The 21866-nt window shown below is 39.9% G+C and overlaps 1 protein-coding gene across 2 annotated transcripts; it reads right to left on the bottom strand.

The window, feature by feature from the left end:
- Positions 1 to 1980: 1980 nt before the first annotated feature.
- On the bottom strand, positions 1981 to 21837 carry LOC124262000 (LIX1-like protein). Of its 2 annotated transcripts, none has more exons than XM_046696410.1 (4): positions 20818 to 21837; positions 9312 to 9475; positions 3327 to 3467; positions 1981 to 2948 (listed from the first exon to the last, which is right to left on the bottom strand). In XM_046696410.1, exons 1-4 carry the CDS (start codon positions 21053 to 21055, stop codon positions 2535 to 2537), a joined length of 957 nt encoding a protein of 318 aa, XP_046552366.1. In that variant the 5' UTR covers positions 21056 to 21837; the 3' UTR covers positions 1981 to 2534. The 2 variants fall into 2 exon arrangements, with proteins under 2 accessions (XP_046552366.1, XP_046552367.1); XM_046696411.1 differs by lacking the exon at positions 20818 to 21837 and adding an exon at positions 13123 to 13209.
- Positions 21838 to 21866: the final 29 nt, after the last annotated feature.

Genomic DNA, 21866 nt, shown 5'->3' with positions numbered 1-21866 from the left:
TTCACACTTTAGAAATACAAAGCCAAATCTATTACATGTCCTTAATATTCAACTTATCATACCTGGCTACCAATACAAAATGACAATACCACTACTTTGATAATGTTTGTTTCCCTGAATAAATTATCAAGAACAAATTATGTGATAAGTTTTTATTCTGTTTTGGTTCTTGGAAACCACTTTCTTCTTCCAATTATGTTCCTACTGATTTATGTCTACACTTTTACAGATGCATTTACCATTTCATGTACATGATATTCTGGGATCACACATAATACTTTTTCTGATGAGACAATAATGTCACAATATACACTTGACCTAAATCTAAGTTACATCCTGTTTCTGTACTTCCATCAGTCATCTTTTCAAACTGACACATAACAAAACAAACTGAACCAAGAACAATGAATGGATACTGGCTTAATAGAGTTACCTCCCTTGCTTCACAAATGAGAAGAAAGTGACTTTCTTTCACATAACATGAGGTATGCTGTATAAGATACTGGATTACAGAGTCTGAAAGGTCTGCATGTGTGTTATAATGATGCATAGATCATCCACAGGATGAAGTGCTGCATCTTAACCCTACACACTGCATCTCACCTCAGTCCCATGTTGGACTACACTACTCATCTTGAAAATATTTCGAACACTGCAACTTTTCAGGTATTTGTTAACTTCAGATAAAACCTGGGTGAAAATAAATTAAAACTTACTGAGAATTAAACAGAAATCAACAAGATTTTAAAACATCAACAACTCATAACATAAAGAAACAGTTCAGCATCGTAATGATCCATCTATATATACAATTGTAGTGACTTCATGTGCACATCAGTTAGCCTGTACAGGTGGGAGGAGGCAAGTGGTGGTGCACTGTACAAGAAACTGCATTTCAGAAAGCAGGAGCAATTGCAGCAGTGTGAAATTAGTTAAATTTAGTTGCATCAAAAAGTGAACATGAGAGGAAATACCAACAAGATGCATACATGGGCTTTACCACTTTGTTTCAATTAACAAGCAAGTATATGGATGACTGACTGAGTTTGGTTTTACGCCGCTTTAAGCAATATTCCAGCAACATCACGGCGGGGGACACCACAAATGGGCTTCACACATTGTGCCCATGTGGGGATTCGAACCCGGGTCTTCGGCGTGACGAGCCAACGCTTTAACCATTAGGCTACCCAACCGCCCCGTGTATGGATGAACCAAGGATAGTAGTATTCAGTGCAAAGAGAACTGATCCTGCCAAATCTTAAGGATGCTCTATTGGACAGAGAAATTTGGGGCATTGGACCACAGTGCTAACCTAAGAAAACCAATAAAACTAAATCATCACAAGGATAACCACAAACTGCCTGAAATTAATTCACAATGATCTTGTTCATAGCAAAGAATGTAATGTAGATTATGTCACAGAAGTTTAAGTGAGAGTGAGTATCTAGGCTAAATAGTATTTCAAACAATTTATATCATGTATGAATATAGAAAGTGTGGTGATGGAGGAGTGTCTATGAGAAAACTATTTCACTTCTAAGATCAATCACTGACTACTGACGTCAGTACAGGTGGCTGGGAGATGTGCTTGTTTCAAGCAGTAAACACGGAGCATGCAGACAGTACTTGTATGTACAGCTATAGTAAGTAGGCTGCAACATGCTCAACATCATGAAAGTCTTGGATCACATATATCTTATAAAACCTCCTTGTACTGACAACACAATGACACAAGCACATGTGCAACATTGTTGTTCCATGAAGACAAGACATCGATACTTCTACATGTGGAACATTGTTGTTCCATGAAGACAAGACATCCATACTTCTACATGTGCAACATTGTTGTTCCATGAAGACAAGACATCGATACTTCTACATGTGCAACATTGTTGTTCAGTGTGGACACGGCATGCACATGTGCCCGGTTTTGTTCTGTGAAGACAAGACATTCACACCTACACATGCACAACATTTTTGTTCTGTGAGGACGAGACACTAACACCTGCACAGGAACCTCTTTGTTCTGTCAGGACAAAACACTGACGCCACCACATGCACAATATCCTTGTTCGGTGTGGACAACATCTTTGACACATGTACATTTTTGTTCTATGAGGATAAGACATTGACACATGCACGTTATTATTCAGTGTGAACAAGACCTTCACATGTCACGTACGTTTATGTGTGGAGTATTGCGTAGTAACGTGCACATCTAGCTGTCAGCTGTAGCACAGGGAGGCAGCACTTGAAACTGATACATGCACTAGTATAAACTCTTCGCCATATCCTATATAGGAACATTGCACTGGAAATACATTTGTTCATGCATATACTAAACCAGCAACATTCACTTGCTGTGTTGCTATAGAAGTCTACTGAGAGACAAGTAGTGTGGAGCACTTGTATCATCTGGCCTTGAGATATGTAGACAGCTGTAAAACTGGCAGTCACACACCACAATGCATGATGTTCACATAGAAACAATATACATCTATCCAAGACTCCAAAGTTCCATGAATTGGCAATACTTAGGCCATACTCTCTGAAGGTCCGATCTGGCTCAAAGCTAAAACTAGAATGTCTCGTTTCTCCTTATAAAACCGAAGTTCTCTCCCAGCTAGTCGTGCAGATTCTAACTCTTTCTCTGATATTTTCAACTCCCTGGGGATGATTGAACAATCCTCCTGTTCTCGAGCGATCCAGTCTAGTGCCATCTGCGACCTCATGTCATCGTCCAGTGCCCGATGAGAGTAGTGCGCCAGCACTTCCTGCCGGGAGCAGCTGCGTTCACGCATAGCCTTGAGACTGCCATTCCAGTGCAGCAGTTGGAAGACGGTCATCAGTTCCTGGAACTCTAGCATGGTGCGCCCCCTGTTGGCCTCAAGCATAAACTTGAAGGCTCCAATGCCTGTGCTGGGGTTCTCAATATCGGACTGGCTTCCCTGGTGGACAGAAAAAAAAGAAGAGTTTTAAAATAGTTTTAATTGGCAGAAGTGACACATGTTCTTTCATTTATTTCATATTTTGGATGCATGTAAAAATGATGCATCGCTAATACTAATACAAATTCCACAGTTCAAAGTATTCAGTTAAATGAATATACCATTGAAAGTTCCCTACCACATGCAGTCTAAATAGAATGACTATCCAAAATGACATTTCTTTAACATTGCACTAAGGTTACCTTAGTGACTTAAGATCACCTTAGTGCTTTGTGAAAGGAGGCCCTGATCTACTAAGTCATCTTGTGAAACATAGTTCCCAGACCCACTCCTGTTTCAGAATCCCCACTGAAGAGCTGAATCACTTCAAGTTCTCACCTTGAATGAAGCAAGGGCATCACGTATGGCCTTGTCGATGAATTCATCACTTATTTTCCTTGAAGGATGTTCATTGAAGACAGAATTCATGAGAGCAATCTTGGCAGCACTTCTCCTTGCCTCCGCCTTAGTCGAGCAGTTCTGCAAACAAACAATTTGGGAATGACAACAAACTACAGATACAACAAGCTCATCTGTGAGTTGGGAGTAGTAGAATTGAAAATTTTTGCCACCTGAATAATTTCTACTGGCATGATAACATACATGTACATGGTCTATATAACCAATACCGCAAAATATCATCTTCTCAAGACAAGTGTCCACTTATACAACCCTTTGCTAAAAGTATACAAATAGTTTTTGACATTTACTATACTAATGAAGTGCTTGAAAATCTCAGTTTGGATTCTCTAGAGGAAGGGTCCTCTAAGTGTATTAGAGTTTGTGCAACTGGAACCAGGGGATGCTGATGACGTTTAATCAAAACGAACATAATAACTTACTGACAAGATCAGCCTACTGTCACATGCAGCAAAGGACCAGCAAAGGGTTGTGTTTTATTTCTCATTACATGTGTACAGACAGTACAAAGTATTAATTTCAGCTGATCCTTACAAGATTAAAGTGATTGATCTAGACAGTACAGTTTCCCTGGGGTTACTGCTTGTCCACGGTGACTCATGCAGGTCAGTCAACACACCATTAGTGGCTACACAAATACCTTAAATAGATAACCTTGATGTCACTATTCCCACTACAGAATTACCCTGTGAGGTCACTATTCCCACTACAGAATTATCCTGTGAAGTCACTATTCCCACTACAGAATTACCCTGTGATGTCACTATTCCCACTACAGTATTACCCTGTGATGTCACTATTCCCACTACAGAATTACCCTGTGATGTCACTATTCCCACTGAAGTTTTACATGATATCACCTGCCCCACAACAGATGATCCATAGTAGACTAACCCTTAATGTCCAACAACAGACTGGCCCTTAATGCCCAACAATAGACAGACCCTGATATATATTCAGCAGTACATTGACCCTGATATATCCCTAACAGCAAACTGGACTCTGATATCACCTGCCTCTGAGTTACCCAGAAAAATGCCCTACTGTGGACTGACCCCAGAGCAGAGATATCCAGATATATGTCCCACTATGATAACCTGATATCACTCGCCCCTCAGCAGCTGTATATATACCCCACAATGGACTGACCGTGTGAAATGACTGTAAGTAAATAAATCAGTTGTATCAAAGCTTGGCGACAGTCCTCCTCCAATCTCTGCCAACCTCCTTCTCCAGTTACATACATAGTCTTTAATAAAGGCATTACCTGCCTGTCACTTGTTTATTTCAGGTGAATTCCAAGTCATTCAGCGAGAAAATGTATTCCTTTGATTATCTATGCATGAATAGATGTGAAGGGAGGCTTGTGACTTGTTTATTTCTCTGTTGTGCTAATACATTGCAGTGATTGTATAGCTGGGCAGAGCTGTGGGACTTGTACATAGCTGTCAATATACAGCAGCCAGTCGGCTGGAACAGGTGCTCTCTGAACATACACCTGGACCCTTGGTCATCCAGTCTGGCATCTGTTATTAGATTTACATTCAAGCAGTTGGCTCCAAATATTAAGCTTGACCGGTTAAGGTTTTATCCAGAGAGAAAGACATTATTTCCTGAAATTTCTTCTTGTCAGTAATTTCACAGCTCTGGTTAATCACCAAGTCTGGTCATACAAATATTAAAAACAGGTTCCAAACAATTACTTTGATAACTTTTGTTGTCAACTTGTGGAATCTCAACTAAGGTCCTGGTGGACAAGTAGGGGAAAATTTCTATTTTGTTCAAAACTGGTACTTCTTTTTCTAACGTTAAGTGTCTTAACATTGTATTATGAGGCTGCATTCAATATTATATAACTAAGTATTAACACATCTTGCTATTTTTGAAAAACAGGTCAGCCATAAAAAGGATTAACATAATTATTTCTTGCTTCTTGATGACAATTTGGGCATATTTAATTCCAACTTGTTTGAAATCTAAATTACATTTGGCACATATGTGGGGCTGTATATCAGACATTTGACAGATCTAGATAAATACCTATTATGTAGTCAGATGTTTATTTACAAGACCCTTACCTGACTTGCTTGTTGAGCATGTAAATAGGGCTTTTGATATTGCTTAAGTACAAAATAAGCATTACATAATGACTTCCCCATGCAAGACAGGGACAAGCTTCAGATGGACTACGCTCCATCTGGTATCAATTAGGATAAGACTGCCACCCAGACATAAGTCAGCCCTCACAATATTGTCACTATCATGGTTGATCTGGGGAATACAAGATTACCTTGTCCACTCCTGGCCACTTAGAGAGGAGGCAGGACAAAGGTTAAACACATGCAGGCACCAGACCATGAAAATAGCCCAATCACAATGCCTTTCACTTACACAGAATAATGAAATGTCTTTGTACTTCTGCCGTAGGATAAGAAAATTTATCTCTTTGATATTCCAGTGACTAAGATGTCAGATAGCAAGCGAGTCGACTGACACCATCCATTAGCCACAGGGATCAAATCCCTGTATATTGAATATTTTACAAATTCCAGATTGAAATCGGGCCAGGTATAGAAATGGAATGATATAGCCATTGTCTTGCGTCTGCAGGGAATTCAGTGACATTTTCTCCTGCAGCTAATGTCAGTACACATTACAAGAATGGAATATAAACTTTCCCAATTCCTGTTGCCTGTTTATGTAAGACAACGGAGGAGTCAGTGTAGTTCACTGATAATTACAGCATGGATGAAAGGAAGAGAATTTCATGATTCATTTAACCATTACTGCACTGAGTGCAAAGGTAAAATACCTCTGAATTAATCAATTCTCCAGCATGGAGCTACATGTTTTTTTCCAATCTGCTTGGCAAGGACACTAAATAGTTTGGAATCCTTGATAAATTCCTGGCCTGAGAGCACAACATCCACTGTAGCGTTGGTTTCTTCCTACACCAGGTCTGTCTGCTGTGGTGGATAACCTGCCTAGAAACCGATTACCACCTGTCTGTTAATGGGGTTAACATAGTCTGTAGTGGTTTTGAAATATACTCAGTGAGATGTTTGACTTCATTTGTGAACTCAAAGAGGTATATTTTATTAATACACATTTATACACTGTCAGTCTACAATCTAGGACTGTTTCATGAAAGTGTAAATATGATTGTGATAGTAGTCCCTGCATGTATATTGCACTGAAGACAATAAATCCAAAGATATACATGTACATGAAAATACAGAATTTGTTTTTCCCCTTTAATTACCACGAAAATAGCTATTAAGCATTAATTTCATGAAATAAGCCAGTTACAATGTATGGTACTGTTTGAAAAGTATTCAAGCAAGGAGACATTGAATTATCCGACCCTCTGTATAATCCGACATTTTCTCCTGGTCCCAGTGAGTGTCGGATTATACAGAGTCCACTGTATTAGTTTTTCCAAGAAGTTCCAACTCAGACACAATATGGAAAATATACCCAAAAGTAAAAGTAATTCATGAAAATAGTGAAAAAAGATATGCCTCATTACACATTAAACATGCTTGCAAATAGTGTTTCTCACATGCTGTTTACAATTGCAACTCAATTCATGCTGTTGATAATTGCAATTCAATTGAACTTAATTCCTAATATATCCCAAAATACACAAGCAGAAATAAACAAGCGGTGTTAACGCCTATGGTGTCGTGCTGACATGTGCCGGCATCCCTGACTATCAGAATAGCACACCACATAGCTGGTGTTCACTGGGGCGTCAACGCCACTCATGTAATTCCGCCTGTGACTGATTCTGCGTGTATTCCACACCCGACCAACTCGGGCCAATGACACAAAGTTAGTAACACTGAACTCAACAGATAAGGATAACTTGACAAGTCACAGCCACAAAGAAAACTGTTTCTATGTCCACAGACCATGACATATCTATAAAATGTACTCTGTTTGGCTGATAACAAAGTATTTACCCTGAAATATACAGAATACAGAAAGCGTGCCTGAAGAAAAGGTTTTTGTTGGAGACTATCATGGCACATGATGAATAGTTAGTGGTGTTACCTGCTTCAATGAATTTCCCCAAGGCCCTATTTTTCTCATAAATTAATCCTTCCTTATCAGTCTTGTGTCTCCACAATTACAGACCTCTTACTATTTTTACCTTCCATCACTGCCTAAAAGAACATTCTGTTAAATTACATTTTCTTTGCAGACTTATTACTTACACATAACAAAACATATTTAATCATACATTGGCATACCAATATCAATCCTGTGTATGAACACATCCCACCACAGTATAACCTGCATTGTAAGACCCTGCCGGGAAGAATACATGTAGCAAAGAAACAGGTCACCATGTTTAGTTATGAGTTTTGGTAGAAAATGTGGCAGGTCCATGTTATTTGCCAAACAGGGCAAAAAGACCCAAATTTAACGCAAAAATGTGTACATCAAACTGTTTCCAAACAGCAACATTCCCGACTCGCCCCAGCGATGCATTCGTTCAATGGCATATCTCCAGTGTGCGTCTTAGCATGGTCCATTGTCTGTATGGCTAGGAGGGTGGGGCGGGCCAGCACTGCTCTCATGGGTGTGATTACATCGCCAGATATTGAATAAGGATTACGAGATACCAAATTGAGTCTGACTGCCTTGTAATGTACACAGACTCTATGGCTCCTACAGCATGTGTAAATCCTATATACCGGGTATTGTCATATTTGTATAGGTATAGCTGGTTGTGGCCCAGGTATCTGTTTACCGAATATTTTAAATTACTCCCGTAAGGACCTCAGATAGGCTGATGAGAATGTCGTTAGATAAACATGTTTACACAAGCTGGTTATTGAAGCTGGAGGCTGAATGAAGTAACCAACTGTTACCGTACTAGTAAGTTAGTGTTGACTGAGTGAGATCTAGTGTGTACACCTGACAATTCTCATGGCTCAATGCTGGTGCCACTAAACTACTTGGCCTACAGCTAAGTAAACATGATAACTATATTGTGTGGAAAGTATCACACTTCACACAACCAGACTTAAAACTGTTACAGGGCATGACATAATATCTCCTTGCTTCTTGAAAAGCTAGTTAACTGAATTCTGGATACATCCTGTATTTTCACATTCAACTCGTCAGAAACATGAGGATGGATGTACTATTATGTAGATGGGTCAGTTATCTGAGGATAAAATGCAGGACATTACATTGTTGATCATGATGTTTAAGAGTAGACATTTCATGTTCTTTTATACTGATTTATATTTGACCAGCTTGAGGATGTTACCAAAGGGCTGGGTGATGTTGCATCTAGGCAGTTTCAAGTAGGGCTAATAGCAGCAATGTCAACAGGCAGCTTAAATGCTGTTTCAACTGATCTCGCCAAGTTGTGATTTCTGTCCGCATTAAACATATTTAACCAGGTTCACGTTGATTCTAGCAGTTTTACACTCTATTAACTTACAAAACATGAAAACTTGTGACTTGAACTAAATAAACTGCTGTAACGTGACCTCAGCATCATCTTTTTGAAGAAAGTTGCAAGTCACTCCGACCCAAAGGTGTTCAAAGGTGCCAAAAAGTTCAGTTCAACTGACATTTAGAATGGAGCCACATTTTGGGGTATTATTTCATATTGGATAACTGGTTTCTGATACTAACATTAATGAGTGAGTGAGCGAGTATAGTTTTACGCCGCTTTTAGCAATATTCCAGCAATATCAAGTGAGTGAGTGAGTGAGTGAGTGAGTGAGTGAGTATAGTTTTACGCCGCTTTTAGCAATATTCCAGCAATATCCCGTCGGGGGACACCAGTAATGGGCTTCAAACATACTAACATTAATGTATTGCTGTAAATTTTCATTCTTATAGCTCTTCCAGTGTGTTTAAAACAAATGATGGTGTTACCTGAAAACTGCCAAAGCAACTGCCTCCTGGTAGAGTGACGTAGCAGACGTACGGTGGAGATGATGCTGGCTCTGACTCGTAAACCACCAGGGCGCCATTCTTCAGATCCGCACCCCGCTCCAGCTTCATCTGCCAGAACTCTTGCAGGGCTTCCACCACATTCACTGAAATAGGGGAGACAACTCACATGAACGATAACCAAGGGTAGTTAACTCCTAGAATGTATAACGGAATATATTTCCCTTTGTCTGATAACACAAAAACAAGGATTTTTGTAATCAGCGTATATAGTTACACATCAGATACAAACACGATGTGTCATAATGAATTCACGTCATTCTTCCTGGTAATGAACCATCCTACTTTATGTATTTCGTTTGGAATGTTTATGAAAGCTGGAGATAAGGATACACCTTTGATATAGGATATTTAAATACACTATCAACAAAACTTACACAGAAGGTGAGTTCACAATGAACATCTGTAGAAATAATTTCCATTGTGTAATAATATTGTCCACCATGTTGAGCATTACATGAAGAAAACGTTGATGGCATACTGATGATGAACTAGAGTGTGGTTGCCCTTAGTTTTGGGCTCCATTCTGTCTGGAGAGCTACATCCATGCCTCAACATTGACCATGTTGGTGACTGCTGTATTTCTGGTGCACATGCAGTGTGACTTATTACTGTTAGTGGTGGTCCGATTAATTGAAATAATCGAAGATTGGTCGCAGTGACAAAACGACCAAGCAATCGATCATGTTTTCTCATAATTGAACACAAACAATTCTGGAACACTTGTTTTCATTAATAATATTTTTCACAAGGTTGGTTTTGTATGTTTCATTTCATAAGCACTACAAGCTTGTTTCAAGTCATGATTGAATTTAACTTAAAGGCTCGAATAAATTTATGTTCCTAACATACTAGTCATCCTTTAAAAATGTGAAATTTTGCCAAAAACCCCAAAAGAACTACATGTTTTTTCCCTTATTTTTATGTACATTAACAAATTTCATAAATGGCGCTAACCAATTATTTTCGATGATTGATCGGTTGTAATGAACCAATCATCAATTATGAGATTATTTAAGAAATACACTTCGCTCTACCACCATGTATAGTGTAATAATACACACTTTTGCCCTGAACTATTATAGTTAAAGCACGAGGACGCTTGCGTCCGAGTGCTTTAACGTTATAATTGTTCAGGGCGAAAGTGTGTTTTATTACACTATACATGGTGGTAGGGCCGTGTATTTCTTTCTAAGATGCCAAATTTAATGCTTTCTAAAGATAATTACGATTGATTTAAGGCAGAAAACAAACGACAGTGTCGGTGGCCTAAATTAAGAATCCTCGCACAGGGCTAACTGGCGGCTGTTCTATTGATGTGTCTGCCCCCACGTTAAGACTAACGCTACCAGAAAAAACAAATGATAACAGTTTGATGACGGTTTACGCTCGATTAAATATCTTCTCTGAATTATTTTAATTACATCTGTCATTAACGTAAAACCATATGGGGCAATATGAACGTTGCATTTCTACTACCAGCGTAAGTTTAGATCAGTACATCCAGAGGAAGTTGAGTAGTCAGCGACATTCCACAATTGCATTGTGGGAATGTAAACATTACTTAACGCTACCGTGTCGCTGAAAACTTGTGGGTCGAAATGACACATTTTAACCGTCGTAAAATATAAACGTAATGTTTCCACCAGTGATGTTAGCTGCGTGAAGCAACAGCAAACCAAGAAACTGGATGCAACGGTGTAGTTTACTGTAGGAGGCAGTACGAGGCGATGACAACTGACATGCATCGTGACGTCGCTTACATTGTGATGTAATGTAAAATGGTTCGATTACGAGGGGGCATACTAGAATGGCGCAGTGACGGGATAACGTCATTCAATTGTTACGTCATCAAAAAATCTATACCTTTATTGTCTGATAATGTATTTTTTTTTCGATTGTTCTAACCGCTAGGCATCTTAGAAAACCAATTCCCAACACTAATTACTGTGTCTGAAAACATCCCACAGGTGTTGTTCTAGGCATATATCACTTAACAGGATAGTGCCAGGTCCGTATGTCTGCTCCTCAGAGATGACCAGGGAAAACATCCACACAATGTTGTTCTAGCAATTTCAACAGCAACAACATGCAGAATTTAGTCAATGTATCCATGGACAGTCAAATGTCTATTCACAATAACCCACTCAGTTTGAATGTCATCTGTGATACCACCCACACCATGACACTATCGCCTCAAACCGTCTGTGTTCAAGAACTGCATACCACTTGACACTACATCGCCAACATTTCCTGACATCTATGAATCGGGATTGCTAAACCGTGATTCACCTGGACACTACAGGTACACACCAATCTTTGTCACTTATGGTAAGCTGTTAGGGTCACACCTTCACAGAATGTCTTCTATCGGGTAGGATGCACAGACCCAGTATTTCACGCTTTGATGAAAGTGGCCAGATGTCAAGTGTTGGTGTTCAGTTTTATAGCTGCCAAGCAAGGGCCTCATTGCAACCCTATTTATTCTTAAGTCAAGAAACACTTTTGATTTGCCACACATTTGGCCAACATCGGATGTTGACATCCAATCTCATACCCACAGGTTGCTATTTAACACCGACATATTATCTTGAAGGCATTTTTTCAACTGCTTATGTACTATTGAGCTCCCCTGTATGTGCACACACAGTGAAACAAGATCTCAACACTGGCTACAACAAGCACAGAAGAATGTTCTCCAAACATGAAATCAAAGTTGAGTAAAAGTGTTCTAAACAAGCCATAGCAGGTGACCCTACAACCTTCCTTCTAATCAGGGCTGGTGTACGCAAACAAACGCAATTACGGTGTTGACAGGGCAAAAGCGGCATTATCTCCCAGATTTACCAACATCGCAGCAGGAAGTTTAATCATGATCAAGACAAATCTCTCAAGTTTATCCTCATGTCTCTACACACGATCAACACCTAGAATCAATACACCACGCTGTCACAGTCCAGTCTGACCCTACACAACTCAGGTTTCTGCCACCACCGCGGCAACATCAACCAGGTGGCAAGGTGCATGGAGAAGGATGTAGCAAAACTTTCTCACACTTTCTTCTTATATTCTAACAACATACATACATGGGACTCAGACATCTTGCCTGTCACATCCACATCCATGCTGGAATTCCTGCACACAGGCCAACCTCCAGAAGACACTCAGCTCAAACATAGTGCATACTGACTGAAGGTTCAATGAGTTAGTAAAGTATATTTACCTTGACAAAAACTGATTACACACTGACCTCTTCATAACATATATATGTTTGCATTACTCTGTACTGTTTGTAGCAGATACTAGATTGTGTTGTATTTCCAAGTAATGTCAATGGGAATGTCAAGTGAGCTACTGCAGCAAAATATGCCGCAGAAAATGAGTTGGACAAACTGACAGGAAACTAATACCTCACAACAACATCTCTCACAGATGTACAAGAAACATACATCTCCCACATATGTACAAGAAATATGGGTGAACACATCAGTAGTAGTTCATTGTCAGAAATGTCTTCCTCTTCACTGAATATAGCGACACAATATACTCCCAGTTTATCTTTAGGTCAAGAAGAGCATCAATATTCTCAACAATCAACTAAACCATAAATAAAAAGGACATGAATGGTTGACAAATATATGTTTTCACCAAGTTGTAAAAGCTGTCATGGCTGAAGCCTTCCTCCCCACCATCCACCATGATGACATGAACACAACAAGAAGTATCAACTTACAGTCTGCAGAACCAAAGTCATAATCCATTGGCAACATTTTGTAAAATGAATCCCAAATTCTGTCTAGTAGAGTGTGTATGTTGTCTGGAGCTGCAGGATACACCACAGCTACACCACAGCTGCACCACACTGGACCGTCCCTAACATGTCCACAGTACCCTGCCTGGAATCCTTGTCTGCAGCCTCCTGTGTTCTCCTTGGCCCCGAGCGAACAAACTGATCAGGCTCTGTATTGAATCATGTTTTACCAACATGGGCGTTTGTTTTTCCCAAGTCGTCACAACAAGCTGCTGCTGCAAGCCCTGCTGGCATCTTGTGGCATTCGACATGAGGTTACGTGTTTCAATAGCTAATTACACAATTGTCAAAACAAACACCACGTAAAACAATCTTACAGTGTCACCTCACTCTTCAGCTGAACAACTGCACTAATTAACACCTGTATTATTACATTTGTTTATTCAACATGTTTGTTTGATGCAACTAATTAACTGCCCAGGTGTAATAATCTGTAAATATAACACCTTCAGCTGTCAAAACTCAAAGTAATTACCCATGACACAAAGAGTTGAAGAGGATTATATGCTTAATCAGATGGCCTGAAGTCATTTGTTGTTGTAGTACTTAATCCTACTGCAGATAAGGACAAGGACTAGTGACACACCAGTAACAGGGAGCTTGTATTGTGTGTCACAGATTGATATCTGGGTTCTGGTAGAACATCACTGCTCACACAGAGCATCCCCAATCTGGAGCATACTAAAGCTAAACATTCCTACTATCATTCATACATCTTTTATCAAGATATGTAATTGAAAAGAGTGAAACAAAAATTGTATTTAAAATCAAATCTACATGTTCCAAAACCCACCAAACACAAGAAACTATCCATGTTCCATTTTTGGAGGTGAAGTTACTTATAAAAACATAAACATTCATAACTGAATTCACAATATTGACACTGCATACAAAACCTAAACATTCAAACTATGGTCTGGTCAATTGAAATGCCATAACCTCAGCAATTCTTTTATCAAGACATGTAATGGAAAATGTGAAACAAAAAATTTCATTTTCTGTTGTGACCCATGTTTTAGGTGAAGTTATTAATAAAAACATGAACATTCAAAGTTGAATTTATAATATTTCCAAATGAAAATGGAACGTCTTGAACCTCCAAACCTTTCAGTAATCATGTGGAAACAAGTATGCATAACCAGAGACCATATACCGGTATATGGTCTCTGGCATAACATAAAGTTATCTTTCCCAAGAGAATTCTACCACTGAGTTACAGGGATTCATTCAGTTCTGAAAAACTCCTGACATATTCAGGACAGTTTTGTTCATAGAAGAGATGAATATTTAATAAACATGCAATTAGCATCCATTAAACAAACACAGTAGCCTGCAGCAGGGTCAAGAGGAAGTCATGCATATTTAACCTAACTTGATTAAAGGACAAAAGGAGGTATTCATTATTCAGAGAGCCATATGTAGTCTTCATTGTTCTGTATTTAGCAGGTGACATTGCTTCAACTATCAGGGTCCTGTAACCATGGGAACCCTGCCTTCCTTTTAGACAAGGGACTAAAACATTTTTGTCTTGAAAATAGAAGGAAAAAGAGATACTTTGGATCACTGTCAGTTGCCATGTTTTTTGTACTGGGTACATGTTTTATAAAATCACAAAATCTGAATGAGATCAGGTGTGAAACAAACATACTTTCTTTCATTATATGCAAATCCTATAAATTTGTTGTAACATGACAAATACATTCAGTCAAGAACATTTAGTTATTAACATACCAAAACAGTCTGATTCTCTAAGGAAAAATGTAAAATTGACTTTAAGAAAATAAAACAGTTGAGCAACTTTGACTGTCATCTTAATAAAGCGAAGATATCTGTCAGTAAAACTGCCTCTTAGTAAACAAAACAGAAACAAAATACATATTTAGGCAAGACTTTTTAAATTTTATGATTTACAGATTTATTGACAACCATTTGTTTAGTTTGTGTAGGTCAAAATTAAAAAAGGAAATGTGAGTGGATGTTTGTACAGATGACGGTGACACCGACACAAGGGTGGAGAGTAGTACAGGCCATTGAGCCAATGACATAAGGGTTGAGAGATGTACAGGCCAGGGATTCACTGACATAAGGGTTGAGAGATGTACAGGCAGGGGTTTCACTGACATAAGGGTTGAGAGATGTACAGGCCAGGGATTCACTGACATGAGGGTTGAGAGATGTACAGGCCAGGGATTCACTGACATGAGGGTTGAGAGATGTACAGGCCAGGTTTCACTGACATAAGGGTTGAGAGATGTACAGGCCAGGGTTTCACTGACATGAGGTACAGGCGGGGTTGAGAGAGCTGTACAGGCCAGGGTTTCACTGACATGAGGGTTGAGAGATGTACAGGCCAGGGGTTTCACTGACATAAGGGTTGAGAGATGTACAGGCCACTGGGGATTCACTGACATATGGGTTGAGAGATGTACAGGCCGGGTTTCACTGACATATGGGTTGAGAGATGTACAGGCCGGGGTTTCACTGACATAAGGGTTGAGAGATGTACAGGCCAGGGGTTTCACTGACATAAGGGTTGAGAGATGTACAGGCCAGGGGTTTCACTGACATAAGGGTTGAGAGATGTACAGGCCGGGGATTCACTGACATAAGGGTTGAGAGATGTACAGGCCGGGTTTCACTGACATAAGGGTTGAGAGATGTACAGGCCGGGGTTTCACTGACATAAGGGTTGAGAGATGTACAGGCCGGGGTTTCACTGACATGAGGGTTGAGAGATGTACAGGCCAGGGATTCACTGACATCAGGGGTTGAAAGATGTACAGGCCAGGGATTCACTGACATGAAGATTGAGAGATGTACAGGCCGGGGTTTCACTGACATAAGGGTTGAGAGATGTACAGGCCAGGGTTTCACAGACATGAGGGTTGAGAGATGTACAGGCCAGGGATTCACTGACATGAGGATTGAGAGATGTACAGGCTGAGAGATGTACAGGCCGGGGTTTCACTGACATAAGGTTTGAGAGATGTACAGGCCAGGGTTTCACTGACATAAGTACAGGCCAGGTACAGGCCAGGGGATTCAGGGGGCTGAGAGATGTACAGGCCAGGGTTCACTGACATAGGGGTTGAGAGATGTACAGGCCGGGGGTTTCACTGACATAAGGGTTGAGAGATGTACAGGCCAGGGTTTCACTGACATAAGGGTTGAGAGATGGCCAGGACACTGACAGAGATGTACAGGCTGAGGCCAGATGTACAGGCCAGGGTTTCACTGACATAAGGATTGAGAGATGTACAGGCCAGGGATTCACTGACATCAGGGGATTGAGAGATGTACAGGCCAGGGTTTCAGGGGTTGAGAGATTTCACTGACATAGAGATGTTGAGAGATGTACAGGCCAGGGCTTCACTGACATAAGGGTTGAGAGATGTACAGGCACTGACATAAGGGTTGAGAGATGTACAGGCCAGGGACATGAAGATTCACTGACATGAGGGTTGAGAGATGTACAGGCCGGGGTTTCACTGACATAAGGATTGAGAGATGTACAGGCCAGGGATTCACTGACATCAGGGGTTGAGAGATGTACAGGCCGGGGTTTCACTGACATAAGGATTGAGAGATGTACAGGCCAGGGCTTCACTGACATAAGGGTTGAGAGATGTACAGGCTGAGAGATGTACAGGCGAGGGTTGAGAGATGTACAGGCCAGGGCTTCACTGACATAAGGGAGAGATGTACAGGCCGGGGTTTCACTGACATAAGGTTTGAGAGTTGTACATGCCAGGGTTTCCCTGACATAAGAGTGCCACTGACATAAGATCGAGAGTTGTATGAATGGCATTGATTGAAGGATGACGAGTAGTACAGACCCACTGACATTGTCCTACAGCACTAGCCTAAGGTGACAGGGACAGCATAACATTTATCCATGGATGTATCATGTAGACAGGGAGCGTTCTGCCTGAGTGACCGTGTGGCCACATGTCAATGTCTTGCCACTTACAGGAGCAAGGGTAAAGACATCACACTGTGAACTGTGGGATCAGGTTCTCTGTGCTAACACTACACAGCTCTCACAGTGTAAGACTAATGGCTTCACTTTAACAGCCTCTCAGGCCCATTACCCGAGCCATCAGGATTTACAAGTGTTGTAATTTTAGATAGCATGCATTCGTCACTTCAGACAAGGGCTATAAACAGGAAATTGGTCACCCTGTAGGATATAAACTTAATTCATTTATGACATTACACACTTTAATTTGGGCTTCATAATTGAATTATCAGGAAATGAAACCTTCTTACTTAGGTTCTTAATCTTGATGCTATTTCAAGAGGATAATGGTTCCAGCTAGATTCTACCTCCATAATAGACAGAGTTTTCATTATCAAAGCCATCAACATATTCAAGTGGATGTTCACCATATAAATTCAAACCTAATCTCGGTTGGTCAAGCAGAAGTTGTGTGATCAGGGTACGATTCCACAAAGTGATCTCATGGTTGTGCTAAAGCCACTTCATAAACATGTTAAAACGACACTGTGCCTGTTTTAGCCCTGGTCAATAAATGTTCTAAAGTGCCTCAGTTGGTTTGGCACCACTGTGAACATTATTTCACTCAGTTCTATTACATGTCAGCTTGAAGTTAAAAAAGGGAAGAAGCCAGAAGTGACACATGGCTTCATATCTGCCACTGTTGAAACCACAAGTCCAGATCTGGTGCTCAGAAACCCAGAAACACGATCAGAGTGAAGTGGGATTTGAACCCAGAGTCAGGGTTTCAGGTATGAACAGGACCTACAGTGAATTACGTTGACTTGGATGAGCTGGCCACTCCTGCTCCTTGGTTGAACGTGTTTGTTATGAGAATCATCTGCACTGGAGGTCAGACCCTGGGTCTTGCATCATTACAATTACACGCAATGTCTCCGAGTAGTTTAGTACAGTCCATCTGGTCTGAAGTGATCCCTGTCACACAGCTCCAATACTGCTGATGGTGATAAACAAAGTGCACTCTCTGACTCAGTGTGAATCCCTCACTGACACATGTAAAGTGTAGCACTCGGAATATTCAACCAAAATCTAAATAACAAAAAGCTGACTTTTCCTAAATCCACATCACTTATCAGGCTTATCCCTACTTATCCCACTGATGGGCTGGTGCATGTACCCTGCCCTAATTCATGGAAGACAAAAGACACCATACAGCAGGTCAGTCATAATCATAACAAAACCATTAACAGGTACTGAACCAACAAATTAAATTGATATCTTTCAAAATTTAAGGGAATGTTCAAACAATCCAACAAACCAATATAATTTTTCACAAATGAACACAAATGGGTTTAACATGTTATAAAAGTACATCTGGGTCTACACTTTCTCAGCAAACTACAGATTTTTTTAATGTACTCATATTCAAATGATTTTATCACTTATCTCATCTCAAGACTAAAGTAGTTTTGGGGTCTTTTGTTTGGGTTTATTCATTAAATTGTGTACTTACTGCTTGAGAAAAAAGTGGGCACAGTTAATGAAAAAAAATATAATAAAGATATTTTATAATGAATTCATGGTTGTCAGATAGTGTGTTCATGTTAATGTAACATTTTAACATAAAAAAATAACAAAAGGATCCTATTTGATTTAATTTCCAATAATAATTATGTGTATAAATCACATGATTACCATATCCTCCCTGCAAACACAGCCAGGGAACATGAGATAAACAAACAGGTGCTATTGATATTGTTGATGAGAATTAGGTTACTGGTATAATCACTCTGTGGAACCCATTTCTGAAGCCCCCTGCAGTGATACTACTGGAATATTGCTGAAACCTTTTTCAATCACTATCATTGTGTTAAGTTTACTGTGTTAGAAGTGAGCTCCAAACTAGTGGGATATGAGCAATGCTTAAACCTGATATCAAGACATTGACTGAATCATGTGAATCATCTGGGTGTAATACACGTCATGCTAATAGCTGGCAATGAAGCTAGTCATCAACATGCATGTAGTAAGCAGTCCACACAACACATACAGTCATGGAATACTTAACATGGAAATATTAAACATATTCAAAATACAGTAATGACCTTCATCATGATCACATAGAGTAAGACGGTTGCCGTTTTTGTGAGTCAACAAACATCAGTATTCATATATTCAGACATTGTCTGCACTTGGCGTTCACTCAAAGGCCTGGTATAGAACACTCATTGCCCCTGCAACTCAAGAACACAGCCCAGGTTCATGAGAAACTATGTCTCAACAGCTAATAAAAAAAATATCCTTTGAAGCCTGTACTTTGCTAATGTCCTCATTCCAGCACCTGTGTTACCAAGCCGTCCCTGACTCTGGCCTTGTGCCAGGAGACCACGAACTGACAGGAGGCTCTTCAGATGGATGTCACTGTCTTGCAGGGCTGTCCTTCAAAAGCTTTGACAGTTTTGTCTCCTACATGTTGTTCATGTCTAACATGATTAAAAACTGGTCAAGAATATTTTATTCTTACAAACTTGGTGTTTACACAATTAGTTATCATGATTATTATATAAACATCATAAATTGGTGTTTAAGAATGAATGAAAATCTCACTGAAATAGTTACAGACCCTGATTACAAAGAAAACACCAGATGAGCCGATTTTCAAAAAAAACCTTGGCTACAAAAACAACTTTCTTTGAATCATGAAAGAAACATACACCCAAGTATCAGGAGTCCTCAGATCAAGCTGTGATATATCCATGTAATTTAGTGCAGATTGGAAACAGAGTTTGGCTACTTATACCCAACTCTTGGAACACTGCCATCGGATACCTTCAGTATTATTGAAGAAAACATAAGTACCTTCAACTCAAAATAAAGAGTGCTACCCTCAAAAGTCAAATCCCATATGATGATAAATTACATCTGAATGAACTCCCTACTTTTAACTGAGAATGAAATAAAATATAAATGTGTTCTAACACTGCGTTTACACCAATCTCAGATGTTTTCATTACATGTGTACTATATATACTATGATGGTTAAAGCCTGCTATGACACAAAGATGGAGATTATCAAGAACAACCAACCAAACAAGTGAAATGTGACAGCAGATCACCAGCAGAAATTGCAAAGACTATGTGCTTCATATGCGGACAGTGAAAAAAGTATCGGAGAATTTATTAACTCAGTTGCCAAGAAAATCCACTTGAATATTAAAGAATGACATATATTTCACACTACTTCTTGTTCATTCATTTTTATATTGGAGTGAAATAACAACCAAAAAACAGGAAGGTGGGGAAATGACAGGCCAGATATATATGTGGGTGGGGAAATAGTGGGTGGGGAAATGACAGGAAGCTGTTAAGGTGACCAAGTTGACAATGCTTATGTTCATGGGCAAAATCTCTGTTCAACACTAAACCAAGTGAATCAAGTCAAATTTCACATGGGAATAAATCCGAATTTTATTCAGTAATATATCACTCATCATGGATAATCACTGTGATGTATTTTACTTGAGCTTCCCTTCGTGTTTCTTTACCATGTCTACATTCTTAAGATGTTAATAAACCTCTACAGGGTACCTGGCATATACATCTGTAAACACAACAAAAAGATTTATAACTTGTAGATATGGTGATGACTAAAGACTCACCTCTTCCATAGCCATGTGTATGTTTAGCAAAGCTATTCACAACAGCATCTACTGCTTCCTTCAGGACAGTCTTTGCACGAGCCTCGGTAAGGTTCCCACCCTGAGGACCGAGGAGGTGTGCAGCTGCTGCTGCAGCTGCAGCACCTTGTTGGAAAGGTGGATGAGGCTTAGGAGCAAGAAGTGGTTTCCCTGTTCTTGGGGCTGGCATTGGTCGACCATTTCCACCACCAGATGCCATTGTTATGAGAGTTTAGATGAAAACTTCACTGGCCGGGAAAGTTAGTTCTTCCAAATTGCATTATTTGTTTGCACTCACTAGAGACACACTATCCAACTGAGCAACGTAATCCACATCAGAATTAATCCCTATAATCTATTCAATCAACATGGGAAGGAACAACGTTTGTTTCTATGATCCACTTCTGACGAGAATTCACAACTGACAGGTTTCGAATTCTTGAAATGATCAATACATTCCTATGTCAACCACTTGCAATGCAGTGACAGCTTCTTGTGGCAGTAGATCAAGAGTCTTGGTTAGGCAATCAACAGGCTATGTGAAACCCTCGCGCCGTGTCTAATTTTAGTTCAGATGAACGTGTCAATTAGATCTCTGTCTTTTTGTGGTACATCTAAGTATCATTCCAAAGTACTACTGCCTAGCACTGACGACACGTTCATATGGGCCAGTTCATATATCCTTTATTATGCACATATATACAGTGCCGTTAGGAAGACACAACTCAATGACGCGTCACATGTCTGTGCCCACTGTAAACAGTAAATACACACAAAATTCGCCGAGGCGAGGCGTCATCTCAAAACAACCACAAACTGACTTGGTGATTGTTGTCTTCAGCTGCTCACCTTCTTCATGGAATTAGTTTCCATTGGTCAGTCAAGACCTCACATGCATAATGTCCATTTCATCGGGATCTTACATACATCGATGTTTCACAAATGACAACATAAACCAGGTATATCTTTCTTCAGGCTTGACAGCTTCCATGGCCCGAAGATTCACCAACTTGCTTCCGCTTCCGTCATAT

This window comes from Haliotis rubra, unplaced genomic scaffold, assembly GCF_003918875.1.
Source record: "Haliotis rubra isolate DU_JTF1 unplaced genomic scaffold, ASM391887v1 Scf82, whole genome shotgun sequence".
In the NCBI taxonomy this organism is placed as follows: domain Eukaryota; kingdom Metazoa; phylum Mollusca; class Gastropoda; order Lepetellida; family Haliotidae; genus Haliotis; species Haliotis rubra.
This window is presented reverse-complemented; position numbering and strand designations above follow the sequence as displayed.

Coding starts and splice junctions, on each gene's coding strand:
- LOC124262000 (XM_046696410.1), bottom strand. CDS start 21,055: ATGGCATCTGGTGGTGGAAATGGTCGACCAATGCCAGCCCCAAGAACA. Junction 9,476..20,817: donor TACACATGGCTATGGAAGAG/GTGAGTCTTTAG, acceptor CCCCTATTTCAG/TGAATGTGGTGGAAGCCCTG. Junction 2,949..3,326: donor ATGCCCTTGCTTCATTCAAG/GTGAGAACTTGA, acceptor TCTGTCCACCAG/GGAAGCCAGTCCGATATTGA.